Source organism: Heliconius melpomene, chromosome 6 (assembly GCF_056956725.1).
Source record: "Heliconius melpomene rosina isolate 202511_hmr_F chromosome 6, ASM5695672v1, whole genome shotgun sequence".
Classification (NCBI taxonomy): Eukaryota; Metazoa; Arthropoda; class Insecta; order Lepidoptera; family Nymphalidae; genus Heliconius; species Heliconius melpomene.
The window spans coordinates 11175129-11193439 of NC_140394.1; the positions used below are offsets into that span (position 1 = coordinate 11175129).

Consider the following 18311-nt stretch of genomic DNA (forward strand, 5'->3'; position numbering starts at 1 on the left):
CCGTTCTTTATTAAGACACTCCCGTTCTCTACTTTCCGCCGAATTCTTTAGGCATTGCTAGTTGAGTGGCAGAACTTAACTCTGAACTCTGTCTTACCAGAGCAATCGAACCTATTATCCCCTGGCAGATAGAATAACCTCTAAGCTATTGGAATTTCAATATTGGCGTCGCATCACAATAAATAAATGTGTTGATTGATAAATAGTTTCCTGAAGATTTTCCTATGAACATAATATACAAATGTACATACATGTAAGTACAATGTACTTCTGTATCTAAACTAATGTAAAACTAAAGAATTTGTTTCATTGAAAACTCTAATCTCAGGAGAGAAGGAGAGAAGGAGAGATAGTCCATTTATCACGCCTGAATGCGATCAGAGTTGCTTCTCAAACTTAGATTATGTGATATACAGAGTTTCCGTTTGACCACGAGATGAAGACAACGTCGCCGGTTACAGCTAGTCTTACTTATGTCATAAATAAGAAAATTTGTGAGGATGGATGGTTGTTTTTGAAAAATTTGTCAACGCCCAGATGGCGCAGTCGCACAGCGTGTGACCGCAAATGTAACGGTAGTGGGTTCGATTTTCATTCTGTGGAATAAATTATTTAATATTTTAATTTCTTCGCTCTGGTAATTCACCCAACACGCTGTTATCATATCAAGCTTTCTTCTGCCTACTCTGCTACGTGCGGGATACAGCGTGAAGCTATATAAAAAAATAAGTGTAACAATCTGTAAACAGACATAAGGTGCCAAGTTAAGAAATTTTTGTATGTAAATTGAGGCCAAGTAGTCTTTAGTGCCAATATTTTGATTTATTTTAAAATCAATCTAATGTCAGTGTGAAGTACGTTTTAATCTATTTACGACAATCAATTATATAAAAAAACCGATCAAGTGCGAGTTAAATTAGATCACAGGGGGTTCCGTAGAAATTACCTACGATTGTAAGTTAACGGGATCGTGAATTTGAAACTGTTTAATGTAAAGTTGACAAACGTAAGTTTCGGGCGTATGCACTCATTTGATATGAAATGAACTACATATTATATGCTTGTAACTGTTTTTCACTGTACCTACTGTAAGTTCTTACTATATTGATAATAGAACCACGGGAAATATCCTAATTCCTATAGGTTTCGGTTTCGAGGCGAATTTCATACAAAATGCAACAAAAATGATGAAATAGAGAAACTCGCAATGTCTAAAAAAATTGGTAGTGCATGGGGAACGAGTGTCTTAATCATTTTTTAGGAATGTCTTATTCATTTTTTAAGACATTACATGTTAAGTAGCTGAACTCAATGACACGGTTTGCCTTGTTATATTTCTTTGAGTTGGAATCAAACCCACATCGCTGTGCCGCTAAGCCACGGCGGTTTCCATAAAACCTTTTCAATAATAAAATACTAAGTATGTATATATATGTAAGCAGCATATAAGTTAATTTCAACTATAATCGAGTTGGTTTCAAAACAAAAGTAAAGTAAAATTGTACTGAATATTAAAATGCGTTTTAAAATTATAATTTTCTCGCAAATGTTATTATTTTTTTGCTTAAAGTCAAGTTTTTCATATACTCAGTCTATGGGACAAGAGGTTATTGAAATTGGTGCACCTATAAAAGGTATATTTTTGCAAAGATTTTAATATCATAAAGCTGAAGAATTGGTGGACACCTCCTCAGGAACCACTAATTCGCAATGAAAAGTTATTTTTGGGTTTTAAACTCCATTTATCGAGAATAAAATCTATTTAATAATTTCGATATAACCTAATATAGATATAAAGTATGTTGAAATGTGTCGACACCGATTTACCTCCCATTATTTGAGGTGATCGTAGCAGAGTGGACCATTTTCTGACTGTAAACATGGTCGATGGTCAGATGGTCGTCGTTTCATTCCCCACTTGAGACCATTGTTCCAGAGCTTTTACGGTAGCGTTGAAATTTTAATGATCAATAAGTGTAAAACCCTTTCGTTACTGGCTGAGGCGACGCACAGACGTCATATAAATTATGCAGGTAGGTTAAGGAGAGTCAAAGAACTCAAAATTCTACGGGAACGGCAAATAACAGGTATTTTACAGGTATTTTTTCTGTTCTTCTTCTTTCTTCGTTTAAAATAATAATCTAAATGTTATAGATGTACCAGATCTAGAAGAAGAACCATCCGCTGAAAATGAAGAGGACAAAGTAACTTCTACTACTATACAAGTTGCTACTAGGAAGGAAATAAAGAACTATTCCGTAGGTTTTGTTTATGCAGCTTACTCCATATATTGAGGCCGTCTTTCTCTACTTATTATTAATAAATAAACATTACACTAAATCATTATTCAGCTGGGGACTGTCCTACATATGTAATACAACATTTCTTCTAGGTCACTTCAAATAAGAAAAGTAAAGATCTAGAGAAAATTAGTGGAAAAAAAGAAGAAGATGAAGAAGCCAAAATTGAAAAAGAACTCGCCGACATATATAAGGACTCTGTTGGTATGTATCTACTACTAAGGGACAATACGTTAACTGTGTAGCCACGATGTATCCCGCTTATTGTAGGACAAACAGAGAGAGAACCTAATGCTATGACATTCCATTTCGAGACATTACGTGTTGAGTGGCGTAGCAAAGCAGAAAATTTAAAACAGTTTCGATAAAATCACTTTCCAGACTGGGAATCGAACCTACAATCGTCGTGATAACAGTGAGGCGACGTTCCTCCGCGCTAGACAGTCTCGAATATAATATTCATATTTTTTATTTAATTTTCAGATTACAAGGCCGACAGTAGTGAAATAACAATGACGCCAAAAGAAAATACGACCGAAGAAACAGAAAAGCCTATTGCCCGCGCTAAGACTAAGTTAGTCAACATTATAATATATAACTAGGTGTTCATGGCGCAGCGGCTATATGTATTTACATATAAAGTACCAAATCAAGTATAATGTAGAATTCGAGTAATTGAAAAAAAAACTATAAATTTGCGGATGACGACTAGTTTCGTATAAAATAATTAAGGTATGCATGTACATTAATGTTTCTTATTCAATGAATAATAAACATTCACAACATTCAATGGCGAATGAAGAATTTAATTTTTTTATTTCCTCGCTCTGGTAACGAGGATAGCGCGGCATTGAGTTCCGCCACTTAACGCGCAATGCCTCAAGAATTCAGAGGAAAGTGGAGAACGAAAGTGTGTTAATGGAAACGGAGTGTGTTAACACTAGATTTCCAAGCTCCCTATGTGCGAAATACAGCGTGAAGCTAAAAAAAATATATATATATATGTTTTACAGTTTCAAATTCCAACCAGAATCTGGAAGTCCCAAAGACATTGCAAAATTCAGGACGTCTATAGATGAAATTAGTTGTAACAAGAACAAGCTGTCTGGTGTCGTAAGTACTTAATTATCTTCTTCGTTTTCTTCTTTCTGCCTCTTTCTTGTCTATTTTAATATTTAAACATAAAATGAAAGCATACAGCAGGAACAGCGTCTGACTATAAACATGGTAGTTCTGAGTTCGATTTCCATTCGGGAGAGTTAATTATTTTCATGTCTTCGCTCTGGCAACAAGAGAAAAGTTCCGCCGCCCTATCCTGCAATATGCGGGATTGTTCAGCTTAAGCTAAGCCAAGAAAAAAATCGTTAAGAGATAACTACCAAAAACAAAAACTAGTAAGAAAACTATTAAAAAATATCCATGTTGGTACCGGCCCCAAAAATAACGAATTTTAAATAGTAAATAAGTATAATCAATAATTTCTCTTATTAGTTCTCAATTTTCTTTACTATAATATAGTTTGTGCGTAGAAGTATAGTTTTAAAGTCGTTGTTTTTTTCGAAAATTATTATGTTTTAAATATTTTTTTATTTTGTCTCAATTACATGAATTAACTTTATTTTCCACAGACCAAACTACCAACGTCTGGAGCTAGAAAAATAATACAAGACATTTTATTATTTTCTGTATTTCTATTTTGTAACATTTAAAATTAATTTTTTAGAATAATAAAGAAAACAAACCTCATATCTTTGGCGTATTTAAAAGAAGAATAAACATATGAAAAAAGAAATTGAAGTTTTATTTAAAATATCAAAAATCAGCTTCACATTGTATCCCGCATACAGAGACAGACACTCCGAAGACACACTGTTCTCCACTTTCTGCTGAGCTTTCTGGAGGCATTGCGTGCAGTAGCGGAACTCAACGCCGCGGTTTTTCTCGACATAAAAATATAAATTTAAATAAATATTTGATTTCCTCGTGTGGAGGCTCCCTCATTTCATGTTTATAATTAATAACTTAAAACTTCTGATACTATTTGATTTAATGATAAACCTACATACAAATATATTAAAAAAATTATATTATGAAATTATTAATCTCTATAATAACTAACTAGTCTAACTGTAAGGGCGACGGTCGTGGGTTCGGTTCATCGAAAAACAGAGTGAAGAATGGAGTGTCTAAATACTACGTTGCTCCTGCAGGGTTGAAAAGCCTGAAGCTTTTTTGTTTATTTCGATGTAAAACGGCTAAAAATATATGTGTATCGTGTCTGGCATTATCGATTTTTTTATCTATAATGACTCACTATCACTTTAGTGATATAATTTCTAGATATGACAGATAATTGATGTACTGATAGTGGTTATATAGAGTGTTTGCTTTTTTTTCAGCTTCAGGCTGTTGAGTAGTGGATCTTAACACTGGGCTTTTTTCATTGGTATCAGAGGGAATCGACTCCACTTCATGATGACGGCCTCGGAAGGACGACGGTTCTTCTTAACGTTTTTATACCTAGTGTTACTTATTTTGCTCCGCTTTGTTGAGTGGCGGAACTCAACGCTGCGCTTTGTTTGTCATGGCTAGAAGCCCTAAAATTTTGTTTACTGCCACCACACCGTGATGGCTTTTATTGGAGGGTGAAAAAATAACACGATTTGTCACCATACTATTCAAGGAGTATTGCGTGAAGAACAACAAAATATTCTATTTTGTAAAATAAAGAAAGGCACATTTAGAATTTTTATAGAATATGAAACTTCGTATAAAATGATTGCAGGATTTAAATCACCGCCTTTTCAGAAACCGCTTCAGTCCAAGCTACTTGAGCTTATTGAACTATACGTTTTTATCGCTTTTAATAATAGCAACACGCTGTATAACAAAATATAGATAAAGGAAACACACGAAGCTATCAACAAAATGTAATAATATACTTGAGTAGTTATTCAGGTGTTTTCTAAGGTAACGCACGGTTTTGTATAAAATGGAGCATCCCGCGTTTGAGGAAGCTGGACAGTCACCTGGATTAGAAGTTTGGACTATCGATGTAAGTATTCAAAGATAGGGTAGGATTATTTTGTTGTCTGTATATTTGTCAGTTCGTCTGTTAAGACCGTATTTCTAATGAACTTGTGGAGGTGTCAAGTTGAAGTTAATATTAAAAATCCACCCACGGTTTCTTGGAGCACAGAAAAAATAATCGACTTCTAAGTCAACGCAATCAAAAGATGCTGCTTTACGAGTTCGAGTATGCTTCGTTTTTGCCGCTTTTTGCATGAAATACCTACACCGCGTTAAAAAAACTTATAGGATATTTTTCGTGAACTTAAAATTATGGCACAGGGCTAGAAATGAGATATAAAGGAAACATTTCGAAGTATAGAAATGTATATTTTTATTACAGATAAAAACTGTACCTATAATAAATTATAAATTTCATATAGTAAATGCGCCCGTAAATTTAAGTTAGTTGACTTTTAAAAGGTAAGGAAGGTTTGGTAAGGAACCCTCGATTGGCGCGTAGTAGAAAATTCACATTTATTCATTTATTCATTTTAAACATCACAATAAATGATTACTAAGTGAGAGTGAGTCAATGAGTTACCAAATGAGTCTATCAATAGGGAATGAAATATCGATCGATGAGTCAGTCAGTCGATTTGTGAGTCAGTCATAGACTTACTATTTGCTTGTCCATTTCACATTTATTAAATTAAGGGGAAAACTGTTTATTAGGGAGAAGAATATCCATTAACGGTCCTATTAATCAATCTTATAAGGGTCATAATCAGAAAAGTGGACATTTTCGAATTCGTAACGTAACTGATAAGTTACAACACTGATAATGTTTGTTACGAAACTGATGATATAAGGCATCATACACAACAAAATAAAGATATTATATGAATAAAATATTGTTTTTTTTATTTAATGAGACACAGATTAAAATTTTAAAGATTATAAATGTAAGAAGAAAACATAACAAACTGACAATATGAACAATATAATAATGCTAGTTAGTAACGTAATAAACTTATATTTCTAGTTAGACATCACAAAGTTAATGATAAAATTAAATCCACTTTAAAATATATCAAAATTTGAGTCGTTATCACTGGAATTAAGTTTAATTCTTTGTAAGTGTTTATTCCGCATATCTTCATATTTAATAGGATTGGTCTTTTTAAGACGTTCTCTATATCTTTTATGTATTTCAGCACTTGACATAGGAGCCATGACGCTTACTGAAAATACAAAAATATTTATCAAAAAATAATAATCACAAAATCACAACTAATTTCAGGCAGAATAAAAAATATTTTTAACTAAATCGGTTCAGCTGTTTCTGAGATTAGCGTGCACAAACACAGACAAACAAGCAAACAAGCAAAAAACTTAAAAATCATTATTTTTGGTTACTTTACTTTATAAAAAGTCCCTAACAGTTTTTTTCATATACCAGCAATTTTTTTTTCTTATATACATATCTTCCATATACAAGCACCGGTTCGATACAATTTTACTATAAACATATATAAGAAAACATTGGTACCGTAATTGTGAACTAGGCTTCATATTTTCTCAATTTCGTTACGTAACGAAATATAACGAAATTGAGAATGAAATCTGAGAAATTCTAACCCTTTTAAATATTTGCTCATAAGCCACGTGTTGCATCTGCAAGCACTGAAGTTCTTTTTTGAGATTTTGTAAAAAGAAGCAAATAACATAAACAAGAAAACGAAATTATAGAATACTTACCAAAATAAAAGCCGTTTATAACCCTGAGATGTAATTTCACGCATTCCCTCTAAAACATTTGAACCCCTCAACTGCTGCGAGTACACTACTGGTTGTAGCTACGACAGCATTGACTTTTAGAATTATGGTGCCACAACATAAAACAATATTAAACACCATCCAAAATAATTGCGTTCATAATTTAATTGTACGTTACTAGCCCTGAGTAACAAAAAGACAATATTTTGGGACAAATTTACTTAACTAATATATATTGTTTATTAAATAATGTATCAATAAAAGTAGTTCTATTTAATATTATGCATAAAGTAAAGTAATATAAACATATCTGAAATCAAATAAAACCATAAACATTCGTAACAAATCAATTCTTAAAAAGTAAAGTGGTGAATGGGACACGAAAAATTGTATGGAAGCATTTTGAAAGGTTTTTTGCAACTAACAACAAATACTATTACTTGCCATAATACATTTAAAATATTACAAAATTTCTTTAAGTTAATAAATAAATTTATCGTAAATGGCAAAATATTTAAATTATCTTTAAAATTGTATTTTTAAAACGCATTCAAAGTAGCGGGACAAGAAAAGACACAAAAAGGGCACTTTTTCTGATTATGACCCATAAATAACATGTGACAATGAGGGCCAACTTCAATATTTCCGTTGACACGTAAAATGAAAGCCATGGTATTAGGTATAATATTAATTTAATTTTTATATAAACTAATATATAAATTATAAACGATCGGCACAATGACAATCTCATTGGCAGCCTATTTCGATAATTTTCCTTTTTTATCATCATGTGGGATAGCAATGTTTAAAGCAAAGTAAAGCTATTTTCAACAACAACTTACATGAGCAAAATGAGAAGAACCAGAGACAATACGTCTGTAGGTCTCCCTAGGGCGATAACATACCCCATATATGTCGATAGTTCCATTTTTAATAATATGTCTCTGAAAGTTCCTTGTCTTGTCCATATTTGCAATTATTGACACTGTCTATAATTGTAAAGATAAACAATCCATAATTGCAAAGACAAACCCTTCAGTTTCCCCAAAGATGTCCCCGACCTGTAACCAAGATCAGCTGTGTCCAGGTCTAGGCACATTAGGGTTCTTTGAAAAATCTATCATGCAGCTCCTTGCTCTTCCACGCAACTTACCCTAATTCTCTTTGCCCAAATAAAGAGACGTAAAGCCTTTGCCAACTGCTGCCACACCCTTGAGCATATCCTCATCAATTGAGAAAATAATTCTAAGAATGCACACCATGTAGATTGACATTCAGAAAGCTCCAACCCCCAGACTTACGCGGGATATACAGACGAACGCTGATGGTTTTTTTGTATGTCGTCAGCAATTTACGTACAATTAATTATATTTACTGATAGCATTGTTTTTGCGTGATATTAATCGAAGCTATCTTATAATGTGATTTTATTATCAGTTTACAAAGAATTATAGAGTACCGACATTTTATTATGCTATCTCTATACTACTAGTAAGACGGAAAATGAAAAATAAATAGCTAGGATTTTTACAGTAACCGGAGGATTTTGTGGTCCCTTCTCTCAGTGCTCCCCTACACTCCCCTTCTCTCTCTGTGCCTTGTCCGTCAATAACTTTTATAATTTTTACAAGTTTTTATTTAACTTGCAGCAACACGGCGTGTGATGAAATCTGTGAATTCCGCTGAATGAGTTCCGCTATTCAAACCACAATGCTTCAAAATACAGCAGAAAGTGAAGAAAGGGGGTATCTTAGTGGAGAACGGAATGTCTCAACGTTAGGTTCTCAGGTTCTCCTCTACCTACCATGTTACATGCGGGATAGAGCGTATAGCAAAAGAAAATATTTATGTGATGTCGTTACGACACAGGTGACAGTGTTGACCGTTGTAGGTTACATTCTTAGTTTAGTCCTGGGATAAAGATTACGCTATATCAGTTTTAAAACAGTTTAAGATACTATCTTAACACAGTATTCTCAACTCATCGCTCAATTTTGGAACATTGCGTGTTGAGTTGCGGAACTTAACACCGCGTTTTGTCAACGTTTGACCTCACCAATATTAAATAATTTGTTATCTATTCTAGAAATTTGAACCAGTGGCAATAGAGCAGAAGTTATACGGAAAGTTCTACAATGGCGATTCATATATTGTATTGAAGGTAAATATTTCCTTTTCTTATTTCGCTATCTTTTATCCCATAAGCATTTAAACATAAATATAGTTTGTGTGTAATGTGGAAGGCAAAGGGAATCTACAGTTAAAACACCGTTTTTCAAAAACAGTCCGGACTTAGAAATGTGGGGGCTCGAAGCAACGACTATGTGGGGGCTCCAATTATTTCCGAACAGAATAATTAATTTTTAATACACGTATATATAATATATTTTTATTTTTAATATATTTTTTTTTATTTTATTTATTATACGTATCGATGACTTTCTGAGACATCATGTGTTGTTATTGAGTTGCGGAATTGAACGCCGCTGTCTTAACACTAGATTCACTTTGCTCTCTTGTAAGCTGAATACAGCCTGAAGATAAAAAAAATTATTTACATAATTGTTATTTTAGACCACAGGCGACAATAACTCTACATACTCCTACAATGTCCACTTCTGGTTGGGAAGTAAGACGACCCAGGACAAGAAAGGGGCAGCAGCAATCCTTACTGTGACCCTGGATGACAAGCTCGGAGGTAAAGCAGTCCATCATCGTGAGGTTCAGGGTCACGAAACCAGCAAATTCTTGGGATATTTCTTACCAGGTAATATAATATGTATAAATTATAATATATAAAGTTTTAACTTTACCCGCGTGGTCAAATGGAAATAATTACTCGTCGTTACAAAAAACTATTTCCGGGACTCGAGCACCATCCTTATAGGTCCTGAGCCAGCCGTTAAGTCGGAGAAGTTTAGGTACCTTGGATCGGTTATGCACGAGTCTGGAGGCATCGACCACGATGTCCATGGCCGGATAAGCGCTGCCTGGGCCAAATGGCGGGAGGTCACTGGTGTGGTCTGCGACCGCAGAATACCGCCCAAGCTCAAGGGGCTGATATACAAGAGCGTCGTCCGACCGGTTCTTTTATACGGCAGCGAATGTTGGCCAGCACTATCTCGGCACACTCAGGAGCTTCACGTCACGGAAATGAAGATGCTGAGGTGGATGTGCGGCGTAACGCAGTCTGACCGCATACGAAACACATTCATTCGAGGTAGTCTTGGGGTCCGTGACGGATAAGCTCCAAGAGCGTCGCTTGAGATGGTTTGGCCACGTTACGCGCCGGCCTAAGAACAATGTCGGACGCAAGTGCCTTGCTATACAAGTTCCTGGGGCGCGACCTCCCGGACGCCCAAGGAAGCGCTGGTTGGATGTCGTGATGCAGGACATGAGAGCCAATGGTCTAACCACCGAGGACGCAAAAGATCGTGCAAAGTGGAGTAGGTTAAGTAGGAAGGCAGACCCCGGTAATAGCCGGGATTAATGCCAGGAAGAAGAAGACAAAAAACTATTTTCCATTTACTCGTTTACAAAAACTATTTTTCAAAAAATTAAAAAATCTTCTTTTAGCTTCTAAACATTGATAAATTCCCTCGATAATAATATAATAATAGTTTCTCTGGTACATTTTCCATGTACAGACACTGTGCGTGTCAGTAACGATTATACTATAAGTATAAACTATAAAGAAAGTATAAGATATATAAATATAAGTAAATTACTGTATAAGAAAATTAGGCTATTAAAGAGAATAAGATACTGAAGCTAAAAAAACACGTTTTAACTTGTTTTAACAGCTATTAGATACTTGGAAGGCGGTAACGAATCTGGCTTTAATGAAGTGGAAACCAACGCTGGTGCTGAGAAACGGCTCCTGAAACTATCTGGATGTGATAACTTGAGGATCGAAGAGGTAATTCCTTTTCTTAGCATGTATAATAGGAAACAGAACCCAGTGCTACGACACATCGTTCCCCACGCACCGCTTAATTTTCGGGAAATTGCGTGATGAGTGGTTAAACGCTATATTTATTTTACCAGAGCGAGGAAATAAAAAAATGTTTCATTTGAAATCGGAATCGTTGATTTATATTTCTTTAATGTTTTATCAGGTACCAGCTGAAGCCTCATCTCTGACTAAGGACCATTGTTTCATTCTCGAAGTAGATCATGATATCTTCGTCCTGATGTCAGACGGCGCTAAGGCTACTCAGAGAAGAAAGATTATAAGCGTCGCCAATACACTGCGTGATGATTACCACAATGGCAGAGCAACTATTGAGATTATTGGTAACTTCAAATATATATTTTTTTGATCAAAATTAGATTTTTTGGGTAGAAATTTTCGTCAATCGATCGATATCGAACCCACAACCGCTGCGTCTACGGTCATATACATTTTGTTACACAGCGACGCTACGGCACGAGTACATGGTATATGTAGTACTTGACCCAAAATCTCGTGCTCACCTCGTTTTTTTTATTAACAACAACTTAAGCCCGAAAAAATATTAAAAACACCCCTAAAATCAAGCCAGATCCACCCTATTTCTTTAAATATGGATGTATTATATTATATGTATATACATTGTGCACTGTATTCCAGATGAGTTCTCTTCAGATGATGATATTAATCAATTCTTCGAAGCTCTCGGTTCTGGATCCAAGGATGATTTAATTGACGATGATTCGTCAGATGTAAGTGTTTTGTTAAATTTTTACACATCTGCTTATCAATTTGTTGTACAATAAATAGTAAAAATCAGAATGTCACCGTACTTAGCTTATTACTCTAGCTTCGCCTACATGGCACAAGCGTACGACTACAAACGCGGCGGTTGTAAATATTCGATTTGCACTCGGGAAATGAAATCTATATATATAAAATCGAAAAGTCACTCACTCATCACGAAATCTCAGAAACTACATGTGCTAGAAATCTCAAATTTTGCATAGGAGTTACTTATAGGACGTAAGGTGCTCGCTAAGACGGGAATTTGCAATATTCGACTTCTAAGGGGTTGTTTTTGGGGTCGAAAGTTTGTATGAAAGTTCGTTACTACAAATGCTAGGAGTCTCAAATTTTGCATAGACGTCACTAGGACGTAGCCATGGAGACAGAAATGAATAATAACATAGTTCACGCGAGTGTAACCGCGAACGGGCCGCTAGTGTTTAATATTTTCTTGCTCTGGAAACGAGGCAAAGCGCGGCGTTCGTTCCGTCATTCAACATACAAAGTGGGGAACGGAACGGAAGATATATGTAATTACTAATCTTTACAAACATAAAAATTACTTTAGTCGTCAAATGTAGATTTTCTTTTTACAGAGCTACTCCAGAGCTAGTGCATCTGAAGTGTACCTGTTCAAGGTGTTGGTGGGAGATGAGCCTGAACTTGTCAATGTTAATAAACCATACAAGCAGAAGAAACTAACTTCTGAGGTAAATCTGATATTGTATTGTTTTATAACTTTATATAAAACACATCGTGTCTGATTACGCCACATAATTTACGAATCATTTGTGGTGATTGGCGGAACTCAAGGCCGCACTTTGATTCCTAATCAAAAAAAGAAATGAAAATATTAAATAATTAATTTCCCTACAGTTCCTCAATAAATGGACTATCCAACACAAATAATTTTTAAATTGAACCAGTAGTTCTTTGAGACAAGAACGTTCAATCGAATTTTAAAATAAAATAATATTATTCTTTTCCAGGATGTCTTCATATTGGACACGCCATGCTCTGGAGTATACATCTGGTTAGGTAAGGATGTGGATGGTGATGTTAAGAAACAATACCATGATATAGCACAGAAGTATTTGGACATTAAAGAATATCCTTCTTGGGTGAGTTTTGATTTGAAATTATAGAAAAAATCTATCTGTTAGGATATAGCATAGCAAATTTATTTTTAAGATATATTTGCTGTGCTATATACCGCATATAGCAGGGTAAGCAGAAGGGGCCTAGCGGTAAGACAGACCGTTCTTCACGCATTACCATTCGTCTTCAAAACATTGCGCTCTGAAAGGTAGACCTGAATTTGTTCTTTGATTTACCAAAGTGAATGAAAATAATTTAAGTATAATAAGAGCATATGAAAACATCTAGTAACAATATATTCTTAAACGATATACGGTTATTACCGAGCCGAAAACAAAATCTTCAAACTCGGGGAATATCATGAAATTTCCAGGAGACCTAGCTTTTTTTTATTTTTTTTACATTATGTTCGTTATAGCGTACTTATAGAAACAAAATCCAGTGTTATGATTGCGTTCCCTGTTTTTTATTAATTTAATGTCTTTCTAATGTCATAATTATATTTCTAGGTACCAGTATCAAGAGTGTCAGAAGGATCAGAGAGCAGCACTTTCAAGCAATACTTCCATAATTGGGACTCCTTCACGCCCTCAACTCGTTCAGTTAAATCTATTGCTTCTGATATAGGTAAGCTATGTCAGTTATTTTATGATTTTTAAAATTTAATTCGGTACCTAAGATTTAAGGCTATATGGAAACTACTATATCTGTGGTATCTAGGTTCAAATATATTCTATTTTTTTCTAGAAAGCGGCTACTTCTCAGGAGACGCTGATGATGAAGAAGCAGTCGCTAAGTACATTGGTAAAAGTGCATCAGCCGCCTCGTACATGCCAAGTGGTGATTCCACTGGTTTTAGTATTTTTAGGTACGTTTTTTAGCTTCACGCCGCATCTTCATACACCAGGGTAGGCCCACCCACCTGGTCCATGACCACTCCAAATAAAAATAAAATTACTGGTATTTGGTTTTGGTTTTTCTTGTGCCATACCAGAAATTTTAATGACAAAAATTTACCCCGAAACATAAAGAAAATCTTCCCTCCTGGAAGATATCTTGAGATAAGCCCATGCCCGCCAATCGCGTACTGTTTCATATATATTTGCAATATTTCTCATTATTAAGGTATTCTTTTTTTCAGAGCTTCAGAAGATCCAGAAGATATAACCGAAGATAGCGAATCACCGAAGTTCTATCAAAGCGAAGTATATGCTGTAAAATATCAGTACAAAGATGATAATGATGAAAATGCTGCGGTTGTTTACCTTTGGATAGTAAGTACATTAAAAAAAAGGCTCAAATGGGAGACGGACTCGCATACGTACCATTGACCTACGATTGTAGATCATCGGAAACTTTATTTATGAAAGTTGACAAACTTAAATTCCGAATAACGATTCCTTCACGCAATCTCGAGATAAATAGTCTCGATATACGAACATTGGACGACAAAGTGATCCTAATTTTATTTGAGGTCACCGGAATGGAAGCTTGAAAAGGATTAGTTGATGGTTGATAAGGACTATGGGTTCGATCTCCACTCAAGGGAATGAATTATTTAATGCTTGCATTTCCTTTGCGCTTTTTACAAGAAAATTTGCGAAAAGGTGAAAAAGCCACCGTGTCGCAGTGTCTCTACATTGCCTTATGGGTGATACTAAAAAAAGCAAAATAAAATATACAAGTATTATCTGTTATTAATTTTCAGGGGGCGAATGCTAATGAAGACGCGGTGAAAGCGGGAATCGAACTTGTGACAAAATTGGAAGAGGAATTAGAAGAAAATGCCGTTCTAGTTAAAATACCACAAGGAAAAGAAACTCGGCATTTCCTTACTTTATTTAAAGGTTAGTTAACTTCACGCTGTATCCCGCATAGATATAAACCATGGCAGGTAGAGGGTTGTAGTGGGTTGTTAAGACACTCCGTTTTCCATGGACGTCCGAATTTTGGAGACATTGCTTGTAGAGTGACGGAATTCAACGTCACGTATTGTTTTGTTACCAGAGCGAGGAAATTAAAATATAAAAGTTAGTTACAGTGTATAGGAACCATAGTGGGACAGCGCCTATCTATACCTACTGCAGTTCTTTTATTATTGCAAAAACGTACCTAAAGTATCGTTATACAATTTGTGCACAATATTTTGTGTTGACTTAGAAGCTTGATCTTTTCTGTGCTCCAAGGGACCATAGACCAATACATCCACACGATCTCGAGATAAATGCTCTTGACAAACGGAAAAGTGATCCTATAGGAGTTCAGTTTTTTCCTTTTGAGATGCAGAACCTTAAAAAACAACAAATCACTAAAAGTGATATAGATCTATAACCAACGTTATCTACACAAAAAATATCTCTGGTCTTTTCTGTCTTGCAGGAAACCTAATAATTCTGTGCGGTGACAAGGAAACTGAATACAAAAACGAGAACTTCAAGAAATCCTATGATGATGATGGAGTCCGTCTTTTCAGGGTACGTCAAAGAAATTTTTTTTTCATAAAGCTAAGCCGCTTCATGGTATCCCGTTTATAGCAGGGAAGGCAGAGGGCGGTCTGGTGTTAAAACATTCAATTTACCACGACACCCCCAATTACCGAAATATTGCGTGTTGAGTGGCGGGACTTAACGTTACGCATTGTAATGTTACCAGAGCGAGAAAATGAAAATAATTCATTCCCTTGAGTGGGAGTCGAACCCACAACCGTCGCATTTATACTCGGAATAATAAGATTATTTTAAAAAAGTCTTTTTAATAAATTTAAAATTAATACAAGAAACAATGGGTATTTTTAATAGATTGAAGGTACCAAGGAAGGTGTGGACATGAGAGCGACTCAAATAGAAGAATCATCGAATAATCTGAGAGACGATGACGTCGCCATTTTGGAAACTTCTGATAAAGCCTACCTGTGGATTGGAAAGGTAAAAAGAAAACAGCTCTCGTAAACGTCTAAACCCTTTCGTAATTGACTGAGTAATTGGTTTTTTTATAATTGTACATACAAATATTGCTGCCAGTGCCGCCGTCGACACCCTCTGAAGCAGCCACGTAGTTCTTGCAATTTCTCAGGGACGGAGTACCCTCGTTCTTGCCTATCCAGTGACCGTTAAACAGCATTAACCCCATATTCGAAAAAAGAACAGGCCCGCTGCCGTAACCCAGCGAGTTCTACGTAGCGAATGGATTTGAAATATTTTTTCCTATATGCTGCTTCCGCAAAAGGAGCGCAAACGCTTCCACCCTGTTTATTTTTTTTCCGAAATTTTCACGACATTGAGTTTACTCGGGAGAAAAACTGCGTTTGCCATGAAATAACTGAAGATTTTTCTATTAAATACTACAATATTTGCGAGCAAAATCAAATCAATTCCCATAAAACTTACATTAGGTATGACGTATTTAGTGCACAACAATCTACACAACAGAAGTCTAGCTTATAATATGGATATTGTTTTACTATAGGAATCCAATGAAAACGAACAAGCAGCTGCAAAGAACTTTATGGCCCTACTTATTGAAGAAAAAGAATTAGAAGAAGTTAACCAAGGGGACGAATCTGATGATTTTTGGGAGGTTTTAGGTAATTTCTTTATTTTTCACTTTATGTCCAAGTTCCTCAACGAGGTATTAGGTTTGACTAACCATATAAGGCAATATTTATTACCATATATATATATATATATATATATTTATTATCAGAAGATTATATAAGTACTACTGATAAAAACTGCAATTTTATTACCGTTATATATTTTGAATTATTTTTCTGTAGGAGGACAACCAGAAGAGAAAGAAGATTCTTCGGGATGGAGAGTAAAGGCCAATAGGAGAGTGACCGCACCGCCCTCTCTCACTGCGGTTACGGTCACTAGGAGCGGAAAGATCAAATACGAAGAACTTCCCCCTGATTTTAAACAAAATGTAATAACACAATAACTTGTATTTTACTATTATTGTATTATATTTTTAGTTGCACGCGATAGATTGTTTAGGTGTAATACCCTATACCCATATTCAGGATACAGGTGACAACTAAAGGAAAAAAAATAAACTTTTCAGGATCTTTCAGACGACGGGGCCTATGTAGTGGATAATGGAGAAGAATTATATCTTTGGTTGGGCAAGAACATTCCAGAACGGGTAAAGGAAGCCAGAGTCAAGATAATTGCTGTAAGTAGATTAAATACTGAGTTGATTGTTGTGGATTCGTTCGATACCTATATTTACCTACGGTATTGATATCTTGTCACAGTGGGAAGAGGCCCCTGACTCGATATTTTTGGGCTAGATCCCAATTGGAGGAATAATTATATTTATACAACTTTCAGCTTTAGCAGATTTTAGTGCTTAAATTTAAAAACCTCGTTCAAAAAAGTCTACAATCAATGGGTTTCTGCCGCACTGTAGATCAGATAAACTATAAAAATTTAAATATATTGTGTCTATATTGATACTCCTTTTCCAGGCAGAAGGATTAGTTACAGCTTTTACATGCCAACCTACCTTTTCGTATATTGCACTTTGTGATACACATTAATATAATAAAAATTGCTATTTTGTTGACAAAGGTGGACTTACCTCTAATAAAACTTCTTCCAGTCAATTCGAAGATACAAATTTTTCATGGTTATTACAGGAATACATAGAAGATGACGGCTTAGAGCGTACCGTAGAATCAGCGATAGTCGTCACCTTGAAACAGGGAAAGGAACCTGCTGTCTTCAAAAATATGTTCCCGGAATGGGACAATGATTTGTGGGATGTGAGTTGATTAATATTCTTTTATTAATGTCAATATACTTCGTCTCCACTTTCCATACATTTTGGAGATATGGAGTACTGTATCACGAAACTTAATGCCACATATTCTCTTATGAGAGTGGTTCCTGAGATTAGAGCGATCGAGCAAATAAACACCTCAGTTTTGTACTAAAGTAAGTACGTAAGTAACACGTCACATTTTTTTAACTTTACTACTTTTTTCAGAACCAAGAATCATATGAAGACATGAAGAACGAGGCAAAATCACATAATTCAAAGTAAAATTAGAAATTATTTTTTTTGATTATTGTATGTATTTAATAAAAAAATAATTAAACCCTTTAATTCCTGTCAATATTATTTTTATTATTTATATTTTTTAAGGAAAAAAGGAACCCGCGGAAATTCGGCGCAAAATGTGGAACGGAAGTGTCGGATTGTTTTAATACTAGGAACTCAGGTTCTCACTCAAGATATTTTTTTAGCATGAGTGGGGATGGACACAGCTTAGAAATCACTCCCAGGCAGAGGAAACTTAGTGTTAAGACATTCAATTCCTCACTTTCCGCTTAATTTTCGAGATATTACGTGTTGAATGACGCACTCTGTCTTTTGACCAC

General features: G+C 35.1%; 2 protein-coding genes and 1 long non-coding RNA gene across 3 annotated transcripts; 2 read left to right on the forward strand and 1 right to left on the reverse strand.

Moving 5' to 3' along the window:
* Positions 1 to 2132: 2132 nt before the first annotated feature.
* On the forward strand, positions 2133 to 4148 carry LOC146538467 (uncharacterized; the record flags this gene model as incomplete). The annotated part of the gene is made up of 5 exons (XM_085187015.1): positions 2133 to 2258; positions 2393 to 2504; positions 2784 to 2874; positions 3314 to 3413; positions 3929 to 4148. Coding segments are annotated over 5 exons (510 nt in total), but the record flags the coding sequence as incomplete, so codon positions are not given.
* Positions 4149 to 5199: 1051 nt separating this feature from the next.
* Positions 5200 to 18046, forward strand: LOC146538468 (gelsolin, cytoplasmic-like). Its single transcript, XM_085186986.1, has 19 exons — positions 5200 to 5355; positions 9175 to 9249; positions 9663 to 9855; positions 10892 to 11007; positions 11207 to 11384; positions 11701 to 11792; positions 12426 to 12539; positions 12819 to 12950; positions 13437 to 13554; positions 13675 to 13795; positions 14069 to 14201; positions 14636 to 14774; positions 15307 to 15401; positions 15726 to 15851; positions 16393 to 16510; positions 16703 to 16851; positions 16990 to 17100; positions 17567 to 17692; positions 17917 to 18046. Exons 1-19 carry the CDS (start codon positions 5293 to 5295, stop codon positions 17971 to 17973), a joined length of 2256 nt encoding a protein of 751 aa, XP_085043112.1. The 5' UTR covers positions 5200 to 5292; the 3' UTR covers positions 17974 to 18046.
* On the reverse strand, positions 6430 to 7191 carry LOC146538469 (uncharacterized). The gene is made up of 2 exons (XR_014878056.1): positions 7071 to 7191; positions 6430 to 6553 (listed from the first exon to the last, which is right to left on the reverse strand). It is a non-coding gene; the product is annotated as an uncharacterized LOC146538469 (long non-coding RNA).
* Positions 18047 to 18311: the final 265 nt, after the last annotated feature.